A 20,492-nucleotide genomic window follows, 5' to 3' on the forward strand; every position below is an offset into this window, starting at 1 on the left:
TCAGTGGGAGTTTCATCTTGATAAGGATTGCTGGATTTGATGCATTATTTTTTAAAAATAATTTCACAGTATTTTTTCCTTATTTAAAAATAATCTAAGGTTATAAAGGATGTATAATTACGTAGATTTGCTATGAACATGTACTTATGGTATATACTATTCATCTTAAAATTTCATATAAAAATCTCCATGAAAAGTAGTTGCTATGCATGCACAGTCACTATTCAAAGTGTTAATATATTGAGCATTAAAAAAATATTGTTTGAAAATACCAAAAGCAATTAAACAATTTTATGGACAAAATCATTTGCCAAATTTAATTTTTTCTAAAGATCAAAGCTATTTTTAGGTATACAAGTACAAACCAATAGATAAATATAACAGTTCAAGATTATTATTTACTCCTTCTTTTCTTGCTGACTAAAATAGCCTAAATATTTTTTAAAATTTGTTTAAAAAATATTGCTCTTAATTTACAATTCTACCTGCCAATTTTCAGTTCTCATTGAATTTTGTTGGCCAAAAGGTATTAACCCCCTGAAAATAGGGATTATATTGAAGCGCTGAACCAGTTTTAACAATAGAGGCGATAATACAATGCTATAAGACAAAACTAGGGCACTGAATATCATTAGCATAGCACAGTTCACAGGTTAAAATACTAATATCTGACTTGACATTCCAGGTTTTTATTTTTTTAAATAAAATATTACCTTTTATTTGTATTCCTCCAGCATGGATACATTCATTGCAAACAGCATGCAGATAAAGGGGGATCCAGTTTTAAACTACATAGTCTTAACAATAAATAGTTTGATCTACTACATGATGATAGTGCATTTCTTGTTAAAACTGCAAGCTTTTACAAAATGAAAAGAAATCCTTATTCTTCTTATAAATATTTTAAATAGTTCCAGGTACAGATTTCATACCAAGTATATAAAAATAGTATTTTTTGATAAATAAAGAGGTTTCATTTACATGACAAATACCATGCGACTACTAACCACTCTCTACCAATTCTATTTGGTTGATTGTCTAGGAGATGACATGCAGCGATAATTGCCCCATTGCCTTCACGGAACTGACAAATAAACCAGCAGGAGCCATGATCACCTGAAGCAAACAGTGCCATGGATATTGTTTGAGAACAACAATCAGGCACTCAGGAAAAGCCTTTGCTTCAAGCAACAAAAACCTCCTATGACAGTTCTTTTGTCCTAGACTTCCAGCTGCTCTGACCCTCAGGGTCTTTTGGACTATCACAAAAGTCTGCCAAACAGACCATAAGTTATATCTGTGTATACAAAATGCTTTTCAACATGCTTCTAGAATCTAGAAATTGTTTCCTACTGTATGAACTGGTTATATCTTATCATATCCACTTGCTTTCTAAAAATCTGATTTTTCATGTTAGCAAGTCTCCATGATGACCAGAGAAAAGGCAATACAAAGCAGTCATGCAGTACTGGTTAAGTTTTAAACTGGCAGCTGTGGAACATGCTTTGAATACCACTTATTGGTCTATCGTTATACATTTATGGCTTGGTTATCTTTAATATCAATTGTGCTTGTCACAACATCTAGTGGGAAATCTTCAGAGGTTTGTGCAGAAACTGCTCCTGTTGTTCCTTCAAGGTCCCAAGATCCTGGCAAGTTCTCAAAGCTTAGTGAACTGACTGCTCCTGGGCTAAAGCTACTTGCCTCGGATCTGCTGGGGAGCACAAGGTGCAGTGAAGTCTCTGAGGAGGAGGACGCTGAGGAAGAAAGAGTTGCAGAAATAGACTGAAGAGGAGTCAAGGTAGTATCTGAATATGGAGAGGTGCAGCTTAAAAACTGCAAATTATCCTTCTGATTTACCTGATAGCAGGAAGGTGAATATTCAAGGCCTGAAGTATAATAAAATTCACTGTCCATAGAATTTTGAACATGGGATTCAGTTCTTTGGGGACTGCTCCCTACAGAAGATGGATCCCTGTGCCAAATGTCAGGAGTCGTGTTACCATGGCAAAGTTGTGCTTTGGTGCAAGTAATATTCCCAGCTTGCATATGCATACAAGGTTGATGTGTAGTCCAAGTCATTCTAGGCTGTAAGCTTTCCAATGTAGGACTCACAGATGTGCCATGCACTGCACAGAACCCTGGAGGCTTCTGTGATGTCAATAAGTTTTCCAGAAGATGCATCACGTTCTTCATGTCCTTTCTTAATTGTGAGACCTCTTGAGTTAAAGTAGCGACCTGCCGAGGCAAGGCAAAAAAGTAACAGTTACATGAAATAAAGTAGATAGTATGTGTAGATAAATGGTTTACAAACACATCTGAAATACACTGTAATTTCCTTTTCTTGCTTGATGAAAGGCACTCTTTTATAAAGGTATCAGCCTAGTCTCATATAGTATCTTTGCTTAGAAAGAAATATCATTTAACTGAGCAGAGAAGTAATGTATTGGAAACAGTCCTTCCATTTAAGTTTGTATCTCCTTATGTTATACACATACATTTTATTATATGTGTTGCTTACTTCCTTCACTAATACTGAAACATAAAAAGCAAATGTAACAGTGAGATCAGGTGAAAAATAGATCTAGCTTAAAATAGACAAACCCAATAAAAGCAGATTCTGGAATCTGTTCACACTGAAAACTCCAATTGCTTTTAAACAAGTTCCACATATAAAAATGGCTGCAGGTTCAAACCGGAGGGGGGGAGGAATGATTTCCTGTGGCAACAATATCCTTCTAACAACAAAGATTAAAACATTCCTGGTTACATTAAAAAAAAAAAAAAAGGAAGAGAAAAAGTCTGAAATATAAACATGAATGATATGGAAATATTAATACTGATGAAGGCTGCCGCGATGAATCCTTTTGAAAATGTATACAAAGATCTATGCAAGAAATGGTGTTGCCGTCTTCATTTTAACTGTAAAGAAATCCATGATCTAAATTTTAAGCGGTGACTAATGATTTAAGTGTCAGTTATTTAGTCCCCAATTTCAGATGTCTTAAAGGTTCCTTGAGCTTTAGAAAGTGCTCAGTGCCTGGCTCTCTGAAAATCAGATCTCTTCTTCAAGGTAGCTCAAATTGGTACCCAAAAAATAGAGGCACTGAAACCCCCTAGTCACTTCTAAAAAAATTAGGCCTGTCTCTAAGAATGCTCAGTAATGGCTTGCTATATATAACAGGCCTAGGTTTGCTATAGACTATACCCAAATTTGAGATAAAGGTTCAGGAAGTTTAACAAATTATTTAATGAAGTTTAAGCCTGAGTTACAAATTGGAATCCAAACTCCAAAACCTGGGTTTAGTGTAGCTGCATGTTTCATTGGAAATGTTTGCACAGCTGTAGTCACAGCTTTTGTTTGGGAAATGTTGATGAAAAGGGGGCCTTTGCCAGAGATGGCATTTGATGAGAGAGATTATTCTAGGGCATCACCAAGTGTTAATCATTTTTTCAATTTAATGTTTCTTTTCCATTCATTAAGAGGTAATGCACATTATTGAAGTTGTTGATAAAAACAAATTAATATTACTTGAGAACATCTAATAGAAATATAGGGCACATCCCTCCAAAACTCCCATTGTGAGCAGAATCAGGCCTACAGGTTAATAAGCTTCTTTTGGCAAATATGGTGATGTTCGGAGGTAAAGACATTCATTAGGAAAATTAAAAGCTTAAGGCAAGCAATGAAAGGACCAATTCATGTTTTGTTAGTATTTTTTTAAGGGAAAGATTTTTAGGGAGTTAAAGCTAGGTCTTTATTTTTAATAATAAAGGGAAATGAACATGCTGAGGGGGAAAATATGAACTTGGCTTTGCCACCAGTGTCGGTTAATCAATCTATTTTATATCAGATTATTGTCATTATGCCTGTGGAAATAAACACACACAGTTCATCAAAGTGATGTTAGTGGAAGTAATCTGTTGAAAGCAAGACATGACTGCACATTTCTTTTCAGAAGGATACACCCACCTGTCAAAAATAGAAAAGGATAATCTAGCAGTACTTGCTTTGCCCCAAACTAAAGAGACCGTGAATTAGTTAGGTGACTTATGCAACTTAACTTTTTTATAACCAGAAATACAGTCTTCACCATTGTGAAGACAGTTACAGGAAATCCATTGAAGAGGGCACTTCAGGCTGGCTTTGGCAGTATTAGGATCATCCACTGTACTTTTTCTACAGCTACAAGAGGTAGGAGCATAGGAAATTTGGAAGGAAAGTACAAAGCATATTTAGGTTAAGTCCTTCCTCTGCATTTTATATTTTTTGTAGTGATCACATTTCCCTTTTAAAAAGGGAGGCTCTTTGCTTTAATGATTCTGCTTGATGGGAAATAAGAACTGGTCATAAGTAGAGGAGAGTCTAATCTGACAGCTGTCAGATTTGTTAAAATGAATGATCTAATTGTGTGTGTGTGTGTGTGTGTGTGTGTGTGTATATATATATAGTTAATTAATAAGGTACTAGTAGCTAAAAGTCAAGGATATGTAGCCTAATTGAGTTTTGTACAACCAATTAAAAACTTGGCCTGCATTGCAAATGGCTTCTCTGGCAGCTTTACATCAACATATAACAAGGTTCAGACAGTTAGTTGATAGGCTGCTCAGGTATAAAACAGATCTGCTTGAATTTCAGAGATAATGTGAGGGATGAAAGCCCACAGGAAATGTGGTAGAACTAGGTTAATGAATCAAATTCACCTGTGAAAAGAGCACCCATGAAAAGCCCCTTTGTGATGCAGACCTCCAAAGGGGTGTCTGGGTTTTCTGTAGATCTGGAACAAAGCAGCCCTTCAGTGGCTCCTGGACTTCTTTTGCAACCACGAGCTGGTACACAACCTGCTTCCAAATATGTGGGTATGGCAGGGAATACTGGGAAGTGGTGGGTGAGGAGGCCATGGGTCCTCTACTTTAGCTGGTGGATAGTGGTAGCAGCCATTGAGGGGGAGCCATTGAATTTTGCTCCTTATACCCTGCTGAGTTCCCAGCTCACAGCCCCATTACTAGGGCTTTGTTCACGGCTGTGGGTAAGGAGTTTAATTTCCCCTTATGTGAACATAGGTTGCTTGAACTTCAGAGGCTGCAAGACAACATCTAGAATTATATTTCTTCTTAATCTTGGTTTCAACTTTTCCTCTTCCCCTTCCAACAGCATTTTTTTATTTTATTATTCTCTAGCATGTCCCTCCTTCCAGTTCATTGAAATAAAGGGGAAAAAAATCAGTCCTAATATTAATCCTTGTGACAGGTCTGACCTAGCATAACAAGCTGTTCCAGAACACAAGTATCTTTGATATATGAGCCACTTCTTTCTACATTTTTTGATAAGTAGCTTGTTCCCTATACAGCAACATTCATTGATAGATTAGCCTTGTATGTGCTTCTAAATAGGTCTCTGTAGCATAAGTAGTTTCAGAGCTTTTGGGTATTACTTCTGCAACAAATTTCGTTAGGCATAATCTCCCATTGGTAAAATCAGAGCAGAGACCTCCTTTGTTAAATTAGGAATTTGTAATTTGTTCACTGCTGACATCAAGTTTACACAGTAGGTCTGTCATTTTCTGCATCTTCCCTGTTGGCATGTAATATTGGGCTGCTAAAATGATTAGAGTCCATAAACTACAGAAGGTTGGGCCTGATCAGTTTGGATGGGAGACCTTTATAAAAATAGAGCATCTACAGCAACAAACCACCCGAGTGCTGTAAAGCTACTATAAGATGCCAAATTTGGAATAGTTACTGCAGAATTCTGCAATGTTTTCTGATATGGGGAAAAACCAAGAGGAACCAAAGAGTGCAGCAGAAATGGTGTGAGTTAGTGAGTGGCAACTTTCTGTTTGAGACAGTTCTGCAGCAATGCTCTCGCATGGCATTAGTATCTGCCAACATAACAGTCTCTCCTGTCTTTCGGATGAGATGTAATAGATGAGGCTTTGACCATTTGTGGTTATTATAGATTCCATGACACTTTCTGGTGTCATGGCCAACCTTAAGTTTGGCTGGGGCAGAGTGTAATTATCCAAATCGCTCCTGCAACTTCAATGGGCTAGAAAGCTTTTCTTTACTGCCAGTACTAGACTGTTGATGTGTACATACTGTTAGATGCTGATACAAAGTTTTTTCCAGCTGCTCTGTGTGTTGAAAATGCTGTTCAGCACTAGGCGCTGTCCAGCATCAGTAGTGCTGATCTGTCACCATTAGCTGAAGCAAGGAAAATGGGGTGCCTTAGGTCTGATTTTTGGGGTAACGATGCATTGTTTGACCCTGCACTTCAACAGCAAGTAAATTCATTTTGTTAGGGAAAATTTGAATGCACTTTTTGGTGAACAGCTCTATACAGATGTCAGCTGATGATTATTACTACCACTTTTAAATGTTAATAGCCATTCCTATCTGGCCCTTGAGTCTTGTTAGCCTCCAATTTCTTGATCAAATGTTCTGGTTTAATTCTGATTTCCCTTCAGTATTTTATCACCCTTGTGATCACCTATCTCACCCTAGCATCTGTCTCCCATCCCTCCCTTCTGAACGCCACAGAAAATGAAGAAGTTAGCTTAGCGTTTGACAAAGCAGAGGAGTTGGCTGACACTGTTCCAGAGGTGCAGCATCTGTCTTCTCTTGTAACCAGGCTGGGTTCTGACAGAATCTTTTGAAATTTGCCTCATTTCTTGTCAGCTCACAAGCCTTGGTTTCTAGGGTCTATGGTCCCAGAGTAGTCAACTAAGTGGACTGGCTCCAAGACTGGGGCTTCCAGGGCCCATGGCAGCTAGCCAGGCAGACTGTCTGTGAGTCGGGAACCCTGGGGATTTCCCTTTTGAAAATTTTTGAAATGTTTGTTTTTTGTTCTGAGTCAGACCAAATCCAAATTTCAAATACCTAAGATAATTCCCTTTTATAGAAGACTTTCATCACACAGTTCTATGGAGTAGCCCAATTGAAACAGTCATCTCATTTCAGTTCTTTTCCTCTTATGGTCGATGTGTGTCCATCACAAAAAACAAAACCACACGTAGTGTTAATTGTCTCCCCTTTTGGTAGTTTCAGCCGACAGAGCAATGGTTGAATGGATGCGTAAACTGAACTGGTGGCCACTCCAACTTAGAATAAAGCATAGTGGCAGATCAGTGTGGGGATGCTGTCATTGATCCTTCCTCTGGTACGCCTGTTCAGTGGCTATCTGCCTGTCTGGCCCTTTCATGAGCACCACGTTTACCAAAACATAATCCTGATGGTTTTTAATTAAGTACTTGCAGGTACTTTCCTAGAATGTATCTCTGAGATCTCAATCTGTCCCTCCTCCAGCTCAGCTGTAATTTCTATCCTGACTTTTACTACCAAATACAGAGTTACCTTTGCATCACTGACCTCTCTAGCCCTGTCTGTATGTGACCTGTGTGCTCCTCCTCATTTGGCAGTTTTCTGCCAGCTCCTAGATGAAATAAGTCATGAAACTTGAAATCTCCATGCAACAGTCTTGTTCCTCTTTGGTTAAGGTTGAGCCCATCTCTTTCAGCTCAGTTTCACCTTCCTCCCCCCCCCGCCCACTCAAAGCGCTTCAATCTCTAATAAATGTAACGCCCTTCTCTTTACACAACCACCTTGTCATCTACAGTTGAGAGCTTGAGGTTCCCCATCTAGTTGGCTCTGCATATGGAGCCAAATTACATCAGAGGAAGCTACTAGAGATGTCCTGGATCTATGCTCCCCTCCCCTTTATTCTAAGTTTAGCTTCCAGGACCTCTTTCCTACACTTCCCTATGCCAGTTACCAGCATGTCCTGTGACCATGAACTCCACCCCGACTTAACTAAAACTTTGGCTAGATGTCTCATGAGATCTACCTCATTCACACTTGATAGGTAAATTGCCAAATGGTCACCACATACCCAGCTACTGATAGTTTTAATGAATGAATCGCCAGTCGCTACAGCCTGTCTCACAACTATGTCCTACAACTCATGGATGCCTGAGGAACGATCAGCTTCCTCTAATTTACAGGAATGTGACTCCTAGATGAGGGGAATATGTCCCTCTATTCGACTCTGGTCTCCACCAGTGCTGAGCCAGAGGATTGGGGCATCCAGTTCAGAGCCATTTCCACCATACTATCCTTATATCTATCTGTACTGCACTCACCATTGAGTGGCCCCCCTCCCTTCAGTGCCAAACTCACACTTTGCCCAATTGTCTCCCTCAGGCTTCTTTCCACTCAGGTCTGAATAGCACTGGGTTCTCTCTTTCTGCACCAAATTTCATAGAGGAAAAAGGTCACCTTGCTGTTGTTCTCCTGTATTTCCACTTTTTCAAAAGAGAAAATTGTGTGCGGAGGAACTGGCCCGTGGATCCAGTTATAGTCACAGACTCACTCCTGTGGCTTTACTGCCCAGTGAACACCTGAGGAGACTCTCTGCATGAGGTCCAGGAATCCTCTTCCATGATGCAAAAGAACCCCATTTCTTCTGTTGCATTCAGGCCCTCATGTCCAGGTTTTGCCACATCTCCCCTGCCTGGCTTCACAAGGAAATCAGCATGGGAAGGGGCTGAGATTTTAGGGTATTTGCTACTTTTGTTGCATTCTCTAATATCCTGCAAATACTAATCTATGGTTAAAGAACAAACGTCTTTGTGATGGTACGCTACGCCTATCAAAATGTAAAATGGTAGAAAACCATCTCCAGAGCAACAGCAGAAAGGGTAGAGACGCTTCATTTTCTTAAGTGAGATGTGAACCAACCACACACACACACACACACACACAACCACACACACACATATATACATATACAAATATTATTAAACACAAGTACCTCTGTTTTTTCCTTTTATGTTAAAAAACCAAGGAAACTAAATGCAAAAAAAAAAAAAAAAAAATTAAAGTAACCTAGGGTTTTATGATTAAATTTTCCAAAAGTGGTCGCATCACTTAAATGTAGCATTTAAGGTTCCAAAAATGTTAACTTTGTAGAGATATGTTTGTAAAAGATTATAATTTAGAGAGACTCCCTCATAAAGGACAGTATAATGAACATAGGAATTTGGAGATGTGCCCTGGAGGCAGGGGGTCGGGAACACTGCATGGCTGTGCGCAGCAGTTCACCAGAGACGCTCTCCAGTTTGTTTTATTAAAGTTTTAGACCTTTCTGATTCACAGGTTTGTTATTTAATGAACACCAAGATTGTTATGAACTTGACTATCCAGCAAATAAATAGTATTATTTCTGTTGTTGTTATGCTGGTTAAAATATATTTATGTTGTAAAATGTACACCATAACACAGGGAGAGATTCTGAGACGTCAAATAGATTTATGCCGATGTTACACCAGCTGATAATCTGTCCCATTATGCACAAAGTTAATGCTCTACGAACTTTAACGTTTTGTTTTTCTTGACCTTGTGACTTTAATTATGCAAACTTAGTATTGCATTAATGTAGCTTTTTTGCATTTAATAACGCTTATACTTGATGTGTTAAATCAGGGATTGGCAACCTTTGGCACACGGCCCGTCATGGAAATCCGCTGGCGGGCCAGGCCGGTTTGTTTACCTGCAGCATCCACAGGTTTGGCTGATCACAGCTCCCACTGATCGCAGTTCACCGTCCCCGGCCAATGGGGGCTGCGGGAAGCGGCGTGGGCTGAGGGATGTGCTGGCCTGACAAACTCACACCACCAGACACGTGTCTTACAGGATATTTAACATGGAAGGTACATAAGAACGGCCCTACTGGGTCAGACCAAAGGTCCATCTAGCCCAGTATCCTGTCTTCCAACAGTGGCCAGTGCCAGGTGCCCCAGAGGGAATGAACAGAGCAGGTTATCATCAAGTGATCCCCTGTCGCTCACTCCCAGCTTCTGGCAAACGGAGGCTAGGGATACCATTCCTGCCCATCCTGCCTAATAGCCATTGATGGACATATACTCAGGGCCGGGGCTCGCCACCCTCCTCCCAGGGCTCCGGCCACCCTCCCCCCCGGCGCCCTCCCCCCGGCCGCCGGGGGGAGAGCGGCCCCCCGGGGGCTCTGGCCACCCCCCCCCGCTGGCATATACTCCACGAATTTATCTAGTTCTTTTTTGAACGCTGTTATGGGTTCAAAAGAAAGCATGTAACTTGTCAAGATTCATAATCATTGTGAGATATATGTATGGGTAACATTTAAGGAATAATGTATTTATGGTGAAAGGATGCTTTATGGACTTGAAGTAAAAGTCATCATGAAATCATACGTCTCAGCGATGGCCCATTCAAGCAGGAGGGAGTTGTAACCCTGCCTTAGGTCATGTGTACACTAAAGCTTACAGTGGCACATCTGTACCAATACAGCTGTGCCACTGTAAGAGCGCTCATGTAGCCATGTTATGCTGACAGGAGACAGCTCATAAAACCAGCTCAATGAGCGGTGAGCGTCTCTGCCCAAGTGGTGGCCCCGGAGCCGGAGGACCCGTCAGCCTCTTGCCATGGCCCCAGGCTGGAGGAGCTGTCAAGTTCCCCAAACCCTTGTACTCTTGTAACCGGAGGAACTCTCAGCCCCCCACCACAGTGGGCAGTGCTGGTGGTGGAATCCAGGGACCACATTTGCTATAGGCCAAGGTTCACTATTGTGAAGGGCATTATAGCAAGGATCTACTGTTAGTGAATATATACGTCTCAGAACATTACCTGCTTAACTAAATCTAAATTGTGCCACCTTAAAATATTCTCTTATATTCTCTATCCAAACTAATTTGTCTTTTTTTGCTACTTTCTAGGTATCTGTAACCTTTCTCTACTAAAAAGCTTTTCCTCTACCCAGCTTTTAGACCATTGCTCCCACATCACTGTCTCTTACTCCCCCAGTTTTCTAGGTTTCTCTTAATTCTGCCTTTCTACTGCTGTCTGAGCAGCTCTTCGATAAGTGATGAGAATGACCTTGCATTAACTTAAATTTATTTTTCTACAGATAAAATTTTTGTATTAAATTTATTTTTGTGTGTGTGTATATGTATATGTATATATACATATATATATATAAAATTAAGATAATGCAAGGTAACACTCAATTTATTGATTTGTGCCTTTCATCCATAGTAAGATCAAATTGATAGCAATACATATATTTGTAACAAAAAGTTATTCTAATTCAGTCATCTCCAGTAATAAACAAAGATGTAAGAGCACTGCACAACAGGACAGGAAGTGAAGCAGAATTCCATATCCAATTAAAATGAACTGGAGAGGCAGAATGTAATGAACTAAGCTGGAATTTGGCTACAGTGGTGTTAACTGGTGTTAACACCAGTGGTGGCTACAGTGGTGTTAGAGTGGAAAAATTACTTCTCGTGTCTTATTTACAATACTCCTGCTAATACATCCCAGAATGATATTTGGTTTTTTTGCAACAGTGTTACACTGTTGACTCATATTTAGCTTATGGTCCACTGTAACACCCAGATCCCTTTTCACAGTACTCCTTCCTAGGCAGTCATTTCCCGTTTTGTATGTGTGCAGCTCCTAAATGAAGGACTTTGCATTTGTCCTTATTGAATTTCATCCTATTTACTTCAGACCATTTGGGAGACTTATTTAATCTGTATTTTAATAATTAATATAGAATTAGAAACTGGATTAGGCATAAAGGATTCCTTGTTTAGATACAATTCTCTCCCCACTCTGTAACCCCATTGACTTTAAGGGACTCACTCCCTTTTCACAGCAGTGTGAGAAGAGGATCAGCACCAAAACTGTTTTTTTTTTTTTTTTGCCCAGTGTTAACAGGGTAAACTAATTTTATGTTAGAAAAAATATCATCTTTTCTACTATTGTTTAAATGTATCACAGTGCTAAAAGATTTATAGAACTACACTGAAAAGCAACGACAGGCACAAAGCCACTGCAGAAAAAATGTTTGTTTATTCCACTAGGTTTCTGCTTGAAAGGTTCTTGACATAGTACTATATTTTCAACTGCTGCTTGATGATAATCATACAATACTTATTTATAGCCTCAGATCTGAAAAATATCTGTGCTCCTCAAGGTTAAGGAATGAGTCAATACTACTTTCCTAACTTCTGCTATGGTAAAGTTTCAAAAGCATCACTCACATGCTAGTAAGTGACATTTCTCCTTTGAGTATTGTCAGTACATATGCTCACTCTTGGGATATGTATGAGCTCTCTGCATCAAGCTTTCTAGAAAGCTCTGACCAGTGATGGTCATGCCAGCCTTGTCTCAAGCCATGGGATTTTCCAGTCTGTTTATGGAGGAGGCTCTAAGGACTTCTAAGGCAGATTTGGAGCTCAACTGCTTCTAGGCCCCTCTTCACAGTCCCAGTTGTGGTATATCTAGTCATTTTCCTGAAGCTGCTTTAATGTAGATCTCCATTATAATTGCATCCAGCCAGTCCCAAAACGGGGCCTAGGGGTGGAGATAAAGGTGTATAAAGCCCCTTTTGCTGGTCCTAAACTGATTTCAGCTGAGCTGGATATGAGGTTTAAGCCTGAAAATTTGAGACATGGCCAATTAGTGAGATTGGAGGAGTGGGGTGAGAGAGAGAAATTTACCATGTGTGGTGACAGTAGTTGGTTAGTGAGAGAGAGAGAGAGAGAAGAGAAAAAGGCAAGGCTTATGGCCAAATTTCAAAAAAGGGCTCATTCTTAAATGTTTCCTTTACCAAATTTATAACATCTTTCAGAAAAAAAGATTTTACAGAAAATTCAACTGTAAATGGGAAACTAAAAGCAACCATTTCATTGTAAAACAGTCTTGCTTTAAGTGCAAATCTCAGTGCAACTTTAACTGTGGAGTTGCTACTGATGCCTCCATCATATGACCTGAAGTACTTTATTTGACTGAAAACATAATGGACATGAATTTTTAGAAAGACCATTGTGAAGACACAGTATCATATACCTGCTGGGAATAATTTTTCTAATGCTTTTCATTTTACCCTATAACCAAGTGATAACTTATATCACTATTAGTGGAGCATTCAGAATAGGTGGAAGCCAGGCAGATATAAGGAACTATCTTTCTTTAAAACTAAATTATAATCTGAAAAAGCAAAATGTTATATAATTCCTACATTCCACAGGACTAATGGCTTGAGCAGCAAAACACTGCTACCTAATTGGGGATGGGCAAACGCTTCCTACCTAATTTTGAATCTACTCAGATAATATGGGTTAAATTTTTTATATGAATTTAAACATTACTAGGTTTGCATTTTGCTCAAAGGAGATTGTAAAAAAAAAAAAAAGCATAGAGGGGTGTGTGATAAGAGTAGGCAGAGTGAAACAGAGAGACAAACAAAAAAAGCATGAGAAGGGAGGAAGGGAGAAAGAGCTATTCTATAGGGAAAAAAACAGTATATATATACACATACACACATACCATATAGAGGCTGCTTACTTGTGACAGAAGAACCATCAAGACTAGGCTAACTCTAATACATAGCACAGACTAGATAAAATATGTTTCTTTGTTTATTTGAATTACTCTTGGAAGGTATTAGAAACAATGTATTTAAATTACAGGTAAAATGATTTGGGAATCTCTTCCTAATTTTGCAAATTCAAAACGTTGTGAAATTCCCAAACATCATGGGGTTTTGCCCAGCTCTTCTCGTGTTGTTGTTAAGCAAAGCGTTGTTAATCAGAATAAAACAAATCTCCGTACCTCATGGTTAAGCCTGCTGATCTGCTGTTTGGTTTCTTCTGCTTTGATAACTAGCACTGCAGCACCAACTTCAGAGTCTGTAAATAATCCATGCATATATGTAAATTATAGAAATACGTTATCAGGTGGTTTAGGGAGTTAGTAAGGGGACTATTTCACTTGTTCTCTGCTTTAAATCTGACCTCAGGTTTGGTTGGGAGCAAATGAAATTAGCATTTAATGGCTTTCTATGGTCAATGTAAAATGCATAGGAAGGATGTAAATGAGGTATTATGGGAAGTTTGCACTGCCTCTTCCTGTGTGGGACCTACTCTGTGAGAAGATATAGAACTTCTGTCAAGGCGTTAAGTCTGATAATTCAGCAATTAAAAAAATCACATTTGTAATTGCCACACCCCTATTATGCAGTTGTTTTTGCCTTCAAAAAGAATTAGTTTCAAGGAGCATTTAGGCAAGAGATACATAATTATGTGGGAACGGTTTCCTCATCTAGGAGGGGAAAATGGGAAACAATCTGAGTTCAACTGGTTATGCCATTTCAACACTAGCCCATTGCTTTTGCATCACCAGTAATGGCTGGGCTCTTATATTTGTGTTCCTGCCAGCTGCTTTATTTCATCAGTCCTTTCAGAAGACTGCCCAGAATTTCGTGCTACTCATGGCTTTCACTCTGTTCATTTCTGACACACTGTTAACTCTGTAAAAAGCCAAGAGTTAATAGTAAAATAGCCAGGGCCGGCTCCAGGCACCAGCCCACCAAGCTTGTGCTTGGGGCGGCACCTGGAGGGGGGCGGCACGGCGCTCTGGCCGCCGGGGGGAGAGCGGAGCCCCCGCCAGGGCTCGCCGCCCTCCTCCCAGGGCTCCGGCCGCCCTCCCTCCCCCCCCGCGCCCTTCCCCCGGCCGCCGGGGTGAGAGCGGAGCCCCCGCCGGGGCTCGCCGCCCTCCTCCCAGGGCTCCGGTTGCCCTCCCCCCGGCCGCCGGGGGGAGAGCGGAGCCCCCGCCGGGGCTCGCCGCCCTCCCCCCCGGCGCAGGGGGGGGGGCGGCCGGAGGCTTTTTTGCCTGGGGCGGCAAAAAAGCCAGAGCCGACCCTGAAAATAGCAGCAAAGTTCCAGTATAGTTCTTCTTAAATTATTTTCCAGGTATGTTCCTATGGGACCCAATCTTGAAATGTGTCGTGTTCAGCGGATTTAATGGAGTTGATGGCACTCAGCACCTCATAGAATCGACCCCTATATTAGTAAAGATGTAGTGGAAATCAAACTCCTGACAATTCATTTATCTTGACTTGTAACAGGGAGGAGCAGGACAACTGGCCCAGACACACTGATGATATCCAGTTGTACCTTTCTGTCATGATTTGCGGTCAATGCAAATGACACTAAGTTTAGCTGCATGTTAAACCCATTCACATAACTCATAAAGGCTTATTTTATTAAGAATCATGCAAATATAGATGCACAAAAGGCAAGTCATCAAAAAAGTGTCTATTACAATGAGTGGCTAGATATGGCACTTACCCACAATTGTAGGAGATACCTGGGATTCCTGCCTGAGTTGATCAGAGCCAAAGTCAAAAGTCTGGCTTCCCTCATTATGGTTTCCATCTTCAATCCCATCAACAATCCTGTTAAAAACATTGTCTTTGAGTATAGAGTGTATAGACCTCACACTTCATAATGTAATTATCAATATTACTTTGAAAGGCACAGTCTTAAGCAATGGTGAATTCTGTATGACACTAATCTTAGAGAAATATAAAGGCCATTGCACGGGTGTGACCAACTGAGTTACCACTTGTTTAAACCATGAGTAAAGAGAGGAGAATCAGGCCCTTCATCTTAACTGATTATTTTGAAACTATCATTACTTTTACAGGTTGCGATAGGGCCTTTAGTCTAGTCTACTTGCATTCCCTATGCCATTTGTAATAATTATAAACTGTTAGGACTATCAGTGAAAAAGACAGTTACCTTTTCCGTAACTCGTGTTCTTTGAGATGTGTTGCTCGTGTCCATTCCATATTAGGTGTGTGTGCTCACCACATGCAGTGGTGCTAGAAGTTTTTCCCTCGGCAGTATCTGTAGGGGACCAGCTCGGGCACCCCCTGGAGTGGCACCTGCATGGCATAGTATAAGGTGCGCCGCTGGCTCCCCCCACCCTCAGTTCCTTCTTGCCGGAAACTCCGACAGAGGGGAAGGAGGGCGGGTCATGGAATGGACATGAGCAACACATCTCAAAGAACACCAGTTATGGAAATGGTAACTGTCTTTTCTTCTTCAAGTGCTTGCTCATGTCCATTCCATATTAGGTGACTCCAAAGCAGTACCTCTGGAGGTGGGTAGGAGTTCACGGACGTGTAGATTGCAACACAGCTCTGCCAAACCCAGCGTCATCTCTGGCCTGCTAAGTGATGGCATTAGCAGTAAACGTGTGGACAGAGGACCACTTTGTGGCTCTATAGATGTCATGGATAGGGATATGCACCAGGAAGGTCGCCAAAGATGCCTGTGCTCTCGTCAAGTGGGATCTGATGATTGGCAGCGGCGGAACCCCTGCCAGGTCCTTATGCATGAGGTAATCCAATTGGAAATCCTCTGCGAGTACACCGGATGACCCTTCATCCTATCCGCTGTAGTGATGAAGAGTTGAGTCAATTTATTGAAAGGCTTGGTAAGTTCTAAGTAAAAAGCCAAGGCCCTCTGGATGTCCAGGGCGTGAAGACACCTCTCTTCACTGGTCTCATGTGGTTTAGGACAGAACACCGGGAGGAAGATCTCCTTGTTCATATGGAAGGTGGAGACCAGCTTTGGCAGGAAGGCTGGGTGGGGCTGCAACTGAATCTTATCTTTGTAGAAGACCATGTACGGTGGTTCTGAGGCCAAGCTTTAATTTCCAAGACCTGTCTCACTGACGTCTCCGCCACCAAGAACGTGACCTTCCATGACAGATGGGAAAGGGAGCAGGAACCCAGCGGTTCAAAGGGCGGGCCAGTGAGCCTAGAGAGGACCAAGTTAATATCCCACTGTGGGACAGGAGCCCACGCCTGCGGGAAGAGTCTCTCCAGCTCTCTCAAGAATCTGACCGTCACATCATGGGAGAACACCATTTGTCCTTGGATCGGCAGGTGAAAAGCGGAGATGGCCGCAAGATGCACTTTAATGGAAGTGTGTGCCAGGCCTTGGTTCCTCAAATAGAGCAGGTAGTCCAGGACAGTCTGTATGGAGGAACTTTAGGGAGAGATGCCCCGTTCGGACGCCCAGCAGGAAAACCTCATCCACTTGGCCACGTAAGTCAGTCTAGTTGAGGGCTTCCTACTTTCCAGGAGGACCTGTTGGACTCCTTCCAAACAGGTCTGCTCCTTCGGGTTCAGCCACGCAGCATCCATGCTGAGAGATGGAGGGACCCAAGGTTGGGGTGTAAGAGCCGACTGTGGTCCTGCAACAGCAGGTCTGGTCGGTTGGGCAGGGGCCAGGGAGGGACTGCTGACAGGCTCATGAGCATGCCGAACCAATGCTGGCAAGGCCATGCTGGGGCAATCATGATAACCTGTGCCTTCTCTCTCTTGATCTTTGCCAGGGCCCTGCTGATGAGTGGAATCGAAGGGAATGCATAAATCAGGCTCCCTGTCGAGAACAAAACCAGTGGCATTTCCTGTTCTGTCTGGTTGCGAACAGGTCCACTTGGAGAGTTCCACATCTTTGGAAGGTCATGCAGGCTACCTCTGTATGGAGCAACCACTTGTGGTGAGAGGAGAAGTCCCTGCTGAGCTGGTCTGCCTGCATATTCCTGATGTCGGGAAGGTGACAAGCTTCCAGGTGGATTTCGTGGCTGATGAAGAAATCCCACCGATGGAGCACCTCCTGACAGAGAGCCGACGAGCATGCTCCCCCTTGCCGGTTGATATAGAACTTTGAGGCTGCGTTGTCTGTCAGGACTCGTACCACCTTGCCCGACAGGTGGGGCAAGAAGACTCCGCATGCCAGCCGGACTGCTCAGAGCTCTTTGACATTTTTGTGTAACCGCACCTCCTCCGGGGACCACATCTCCTGTGTCTGGAGGTTGCCGAGATGTGCCCCCCAGCTGAGGTCCAAGGCGTCAGATACCAACTTGATGGAGTGAGGAGGGTTATCGAACATAACCACTTCCAGGACTGTCCTGCGGTCACAGTCCACCATCTCAGCAAGATAAGTATTGCCTGGGGAATGGTAACGATCTTCTCCAGGGGGTCTCGGGACTGGGAATAGACCGTCGCCAGCCATTGTTGTAGGGGCTGCACTTGGAGCCTGGCATGGTGGACCACATAAGGGGGGGAGGGATAGCTCAGTGGTTTGAGCATTGGCCTGCTAAACCCAGAGTTGTGAGTTCAATCCTTGAGGGGGCCACTTAGGGATCTGGGGCAAAAATCTGTCTGGGGATTGGTCCTGCTTTGAGCAGGGGGTTGGACTAGATGACCTCCTGAGGTCCCTTCCAACCCTGATTTTCTATGATAAGTGCATGCTGCCATGTGGCCCAGCAGGCGCAGACAGACCCTGGCTGTAGTCAGAGGGAATGCAGAGACTTTTGGAATGAGGTTTGCCAATGTGTGGAACTTTTCCAGTGGCAGGAACGCCCTGGTGCAGACAGAGTTGAGGACCGCTCTGATGAACTTTGTCCTTTGCTCCGGCATTAACGTCGATTTTTTGTCTTTCACCAGTAGGCCCTGAGAGCGGCATGTGGCTTGAAGCACCACGACATCCATTCGCACTTGAGACCTGGAACCACCCTTGATGAGCCAGTCGTCGAGGTACGGGTAGATCTGGATACCTGGCGCCTGAGGTAAGTGCTACCACTGACATGCAGTTGGTAAACACCCTCGGTGCTGTCACCAGGCCGAACGGGAGGACCATAAACTGGTAGTGGTGGGGACCCACCGTAAACTGGAGGAAGCATTTGTGTCCTTGAAAGATTGCTATGTGGAAGTATGCGTCCTTCAAGTCGAGGGCAGCATACCAGTCTCCTGGATCCAGGGAGGGGAATAATAGAAGCCAGAGAGACCATGCAGAATTTTAGCTTCTGTAGGTACTTGTTGAGGTCTCGCAGGTCCAGGATGGGCCGTAGACCGCCTTTGGGATTAAAAAGTACCGGGAATAGAACCTCTTGTTCCTGTACTCGAGAGGAACTTCTTCCACCACACCCAGCTGTAGTAACCCCTTTACCTCCTGAATGAGGAGACTCTCATAAGAGGGGTCCCTGAAGAGGGATGGGGAAGGTGAGAAGGAGGGGGGGGGGTAGAAAGGAACTGGAAGGTATAACCCCATTCCACTGTGCTGAGGACCCAGTGGTCCGAAGTTACAGTGGTCCAAGTCGGGAGGAAAGGGGAAAGGCGGTCGGAGAACACTGGGAAAGGTGAATCCGGGGAATAGTCTGGTAGGTTGCCCTCGGGCACACCTTCAAAATGACCATTTGGCCCCCTGCTTATTACGGGTTGAGCCCGACTGGGCAGAGGGTGGAGGCAGGTGGCTTGGGTGGCGCTTGTAATCCTGGACTCATTTATGGGGCTGGTCCTGCTGAGGATGGCTCCCCTGGCCCTGAGGTTGCTGTGGTTTGAACCGCTTACGTGCCAGGGCTGGGATGTAGAGATCCAGGGTTTTCAGGGTGGTGCAGGAATCCTTGAGGCTGTTTGCATAAGGCCCTGCTGTCTAAGGGCAGGGCCTGCAATGACTGCTGGGCCTCGGTGGACAACCCAGAGAGGTGCAGCCAAGAGACTTGCTGCATAGAGATAGCGGAAGCCATGGTCCGGGCAGCAGCATGAGCAGTGTCTGACGCCGCTTGGAGGGCCGCCCTGGACGCAGTTGTGCCCTCATCGAGGATCACTCAGAACTCCTTCTTGGAAGCATCGAGGAGTGACCTTTGAACTTGGCCATGGCTTGCCACATATTGAAGTCATATCGGCCAAGGAGGGCTTGGTGGTTGGCTACTTTCAGCTGAAGGCTGGAAGACGAATAAACTTTACATCTGAAAAGATCCCACCTCCTTGAGTCTTTATTTTTGGGGGTGGCCTCGGGTTGTCCCTGCCTCTCCTTGTGGTTAACCGCCTCGACCACAAGGGAATTGGGGGCCGGATGGGAGTATAGGTACGCATGCCCTTTGGTTGGCACAAAGTACTTAAGTTCGGGCCTTTTAGAGATAGGGCCAGGGAAGTGGGGGGGAGGGGTCTGACACAGGGCATTAGTGATTTTGGAGACCCCTTCATGAAGGGGTAGAGCTCCCCTGGCAGGAGACGATGACATCAAACAGAGAGTCCAAGGGCTCTTCCAGTTCCTCTGCCTGAAGCCCCAGGTTAGAAGCAACCCTCTTCAAAAGTTCCTGGTGTGCCTTGGCATCATCCTGAGGAACTGGGTGAGGGGGCCCCATGATAGCCATGTCTGGTGACATCGAGGACGATGCCACGGGAACCTCCACGTACATTGGTGATCCAGCAGCTAGCTCCCGAGGTCCTCCTGGATCTGTGGGGTCTTACCCCCGAAGCTTCGAGCACCGGAGGAGAACGGGATACCGAGGCCACTGGCCTCTGTGAGGCTCCCGGCACTGATCGGGCAGCCTGGGAAGGTTGGGTGAAGCCCCGGGGGTTCCATGGGCACCATGGGACCCGTCACCAAGTTAGCAATGCCAGGTCAAAAGCTCTGTCTACTCTGTGCAGACATACACAGTAGAAACGCTAGCTTTGACAGTTCCATTGTTCTATTTATCCAGCCCTGCCAATATCAGTCTATCATCTTGCAAGCAGCAAACCCCATTTGCAAGACAGACTGATATTGGGCCTAAATCAATGCCCACTGAAGTCCCGGGAAGGACTCCCA

The 20,492-nt window shown here is 43.5% G+C and overlaps 1 protein-coding gene across 1 annotated transcript in view; it reads right to left on the reverse strand.

Moving 5' to 3' along the window:
* Positions 1–1,530: 1,530 nt before the first annotated feature.
* Positions 1,531–20,492, reverse strand: part of KCNH8 (potassium voltage-gated channel subfamily H member 8) — a 378,517-nt gene continuing 359,555 nt past the window's right edge. The window contains exons 14-16 of the mRNA XM_065398842.1: positions 15,171–15,277; positions 13,654–13,730; positions 1,531–2,238 (exon numbers count right to left, since the gene is read on the reverse strand). Of these exons, the coding sequence (XP_065254914.1) occupies positions 1,531–2,238; positions 13,654–13,730; positions 15,171–15,277 (892 nt within the window). The remainder of the gene's footprint in view (positions 2,239–13,653; positions 13,731–15,170; positions 15,278–20,492) is intronic.

This window comes from Emys orbicularis, chromosome 2, assembly GCF_028017835.1.
Source record: "Emys orbicularis isolate rEmyOrb1 chromosome 2, rEmyOrb1.hap1, whole genome shotgun sequence".
NCBI classification, from domain to species: domain Eukaryota; kingdom Metazoa; phylum Chordata; order Testudines; family Emydidae; genus Emys; species Emys orbicularis.